The following is a 2,882-nucleotide window of genomic DNA, read 5'->3' on the forward strand; positions in this document are numbered from 1 at the left end:
GACTTGCTCAGGGTCACATAGTCAGTATGTGTCTGAGGCTGGATTTGAACTCAGAAAGATGAGTCTTTGTGACTACAGGCCTGGCACTCTATCCACTGGGCTACCTAACTGGCACATAGTAGATGCTTAATAAATATGATTGCCTCCAAAAAAAATAGCGAAGCAATGAATGCTGGACTTCCTTAATGTTTCCTGGCTGTCTGTCTCGAGGGTCTGTGGAGAGCCTGTTGGACTGAGCTGTCCTGAAACACCCCACAGTTCTAGGACTACTTATAGTTCCCATTAGAGGGTCAAGGTAGGTGATTGTCTTGATGGGGCTGCCTACAGCTGAGCTGCTCCTTTGAAGTTTGCAGTATGGATTCTGTGGGCTTTTTTCCAGGTTGGGAGGATTTCTTTGAAGGATTCCATGTTACCTACAGACATTATAGATTTGGTTTTTTTTTTTCCTAAGCATCATTTCATGTAATTTTGCTATTTTAGAAGTGGAAGGGGGACCATGGACACCATCGAGTCCAATCCTCTAGCTTTACACATGAGGAAACCAGAGTCTTTAAGAAAGCAGGGACTGACTTTGCCCAAGGTAACACATGCTCCAATATCTGGATTAAGGAGGGGAGGGGCTGGCTCCAAAAACCAATATTCCTTCTGCTGCAGCACCAAGGAGAGAGGCAAATTGCCAAAATTCTATGAAAATCAAGTCCTTTCTTACTTGGTCAAGGGGAGGGTTTGGTTGGTCATCTAAGTCCTTTTGGGGGTAGACTCCATTATTTTTGAATTTTCATTCTTCTAAATCGTAGCGTGGTAGGATGTCCAAGATCACAATGAGCCAAGATTCAAAACAGATCCTTGTCTCCAGCCAAAACCAGACAGACTTTTTCCTTCCATTATAAATTGCTAGTAATGACCTTGGGGGATCATCTAACTGCACCCCCAAAATTATGGAGGAATCTGAAACCCAGAAAGGAGAAGAGAATTGTTTAAGGTTACAAAGGTGATAAATGGGCAACCGGGGTCCTGGATCCAAATTGAGAGGTTTTCTTTCTCCACAAACCACCTATCTCCTGGCTCAGAGAGAAGGAATCTTGGAAGGTTCAGCAGGGAGAAAGGAAGGACTTCAGTTCTCCCTTCTCTCATCTATAACACCTGGAATTTCCATGAGCCCTGATCTTTGTAATCCAGGCAACCAGCTATCATGCTAAAATTGAGTTTCCACGTGTTGCTGGGGTCTTTGTAATCCAGGCAGTCCACAGGGCTGAATCCTAGGCCCCCAGCCCCAAAACTCTGACCTGACAGGGAGGCTGGAGACTGGCCCAAATGGGGCCCCATGCCAGGAGCAGGAAGGGGGCTGAGGGAAGAACCAGGTCCACCCAGCTGGGACCCCATGGGTGAGAGGTAGGGGCTGCAGTCTAGACCCCCCAAAAAGGAGTTGGAACTCCCGTAGGGCGAGGAAGAGGCACTGAAGGCTGCTGGGGCTGGAGCGTAGGTCAGCGCATAAGAAGAGGAGGCAGCAACAAGCCCCAGGCCCACGCTGGGTGCAAACGGATGAGCCCCCTACAGCCCCCATTGCTGCCAGGGGGTCCGGCAGTGGAGAGAGGGCAGGGCTCCAGATGGATACTGATGCTGGAGGAGGAGTGGCCGAGGGAGCGGGTGCTGGGCTGTAAGGGCCTGGTGGTTCTGGCCCAGGCTCTGCTCCACCTCGGGGTGGGGAGATGCCCTTCTTCTTGGCCAGTCGGGCCTTGGATGTTCCCCCACCTGCTGGCTGCTGCTGCTGCTGTTGATGTTGGCGACACTTTGCACGGCGGTTCTTGAACCACACCTGGAATTGGGATTCTGGGATGTTGATTTTGCCAGCCACATCCTCTCGCATGAAGACATCAAGGTATCGGACCTTGGCAAAAAGGCCTTCCAGGATGTCAAGTTGGGCCCGAGTGAATGTGGTCCGCTCTCTGCACTGCTTCCTTGGTGTGCCTGAATAACCAGCAGTGGTGCCGCCATGTAGAATCTCCAAGGCAGGTACTGCCAAGGCCAGTGCATTGACTGAGTAATGGGGTGAGGGTGACTTGAGGTAAGAGGACATCATGCTCCTAGGACCAGGGACCCAGGGGTCCAGGCTGAAGGGATGGTGGGAGTGGCCAGTCAGGGTGGCTGTCAACCACCCAACTCCAAACAATCAGGACAGAGAAGAAAGCTGGAGAGGAGAGGTAACACAGTACAGTCCCTCCCTCAGGAAAAAGATCTGGGAGTGGTAAAGAACCTCGCACTCACACAGATCCAGAGACCCAGGGAGGAAGAGGAAGGAGAGGCACCTGGAAAGCTACATACAAAGGAAGAGAGATTCAGAGTCCTAGGGTGAGTCAGAGACATGAGGAGGAATTGGGAAGGGATGAGCCAGAGTCAGAGTGAGAAAGCCTCTGGAAGAGATAAGAACACAAGGAGAGAAATTCAGAGATATGGGGGGGAGAGACTCCCTCAAAGAAAAAGTCATGCCCCATTTTTAAAGGGAAAGCTATCATGGGATGGGTACTTAAAGGTGTTTTCTTCCCCCTTCTATAGCAGGAGTTTAACTCTTCGGGAAGGGGAAGAATGTTAATTACTGAATTTGATTATGAATTGTGCAGCATAAACTTTTCTTCAAATCAGATAATGAAGAATCTCTCCGAGGTAATAAAGAGCTATCTAAAATTTGATCTTTGGTTCCTCTTCTCCCCCACCCCCGCCCCACCAAAAAAAAAAAAGAATTACAGTAGATATGCTCTGGACAGAACATTTTAAAACATGGAAGAGAGTGTAAGGTTAAGGTTTTAACCACCCCCATCATAACTATAGTGTCTTAACTAGGTAAGAACAGTTTTTGATTGAATCAATCAGGACTGAGAAGAGGT

General features: G+C 49.0%; 1 protein-coding gene across 1 annotated transcript; it reads right to left on the bottom strand.

Moving 5' to 3' along the window:
• Positions 1 to 1,134: 1,134 nt before the first annotated feature.
• LOC118835246 (homeobox protein otx5-like) lies at positions 1,135 to 2,077 on the bottom strand. The gene is made up of 2 exons (XM_036742442.1): positions 1,528 to 2,077; positions 1,135 to 1,496 (listed from the first exon to the last, which is right to left on the bottom strand). Exons 1-2 carry the CDS (start codon positions 2,075 to 2,077, stop codon positions 1,135 to 1,137), a joined length of 912 nt encoding a protein of 303 aa, XP_036598337.1.
• Positions 2,078 to 2,882: the final 805 nt, after the last annotated feature.

This window comes from Trichosurus vulpecula, chromosome 2, assembly GCF_011100635.1.
Source record: "Trichosurus vulpecula isolate mTriVul1 chromosome 2, mTriVul1.pri, whole genome shotgun sequence".
Lineage (NCBI taxonomy): Eukaryota > Metazoa > Chordata > Mammalia > Diprotodontia > Phalangeridae > Trichosurus > Trichosurus vulpecula.

Excerpts from the sequence above, each read along its gene's own strand:
- LOC118835246 (XM_036742442.1), bottom strand. The coding sequence starts at position 2,077 with ATGTCCTCTTACCTCAAGTCACCCTCACCCCATTACTCAGTCAATGCA. Across the intron at positions 1,497-1,527 it reads CTCATCCGTTTGCACCCAGC|CTTATGCGCTGACCTACGCT; the intron begins GTGGGCCTGGGG and ends CTGCCTCCTCTT.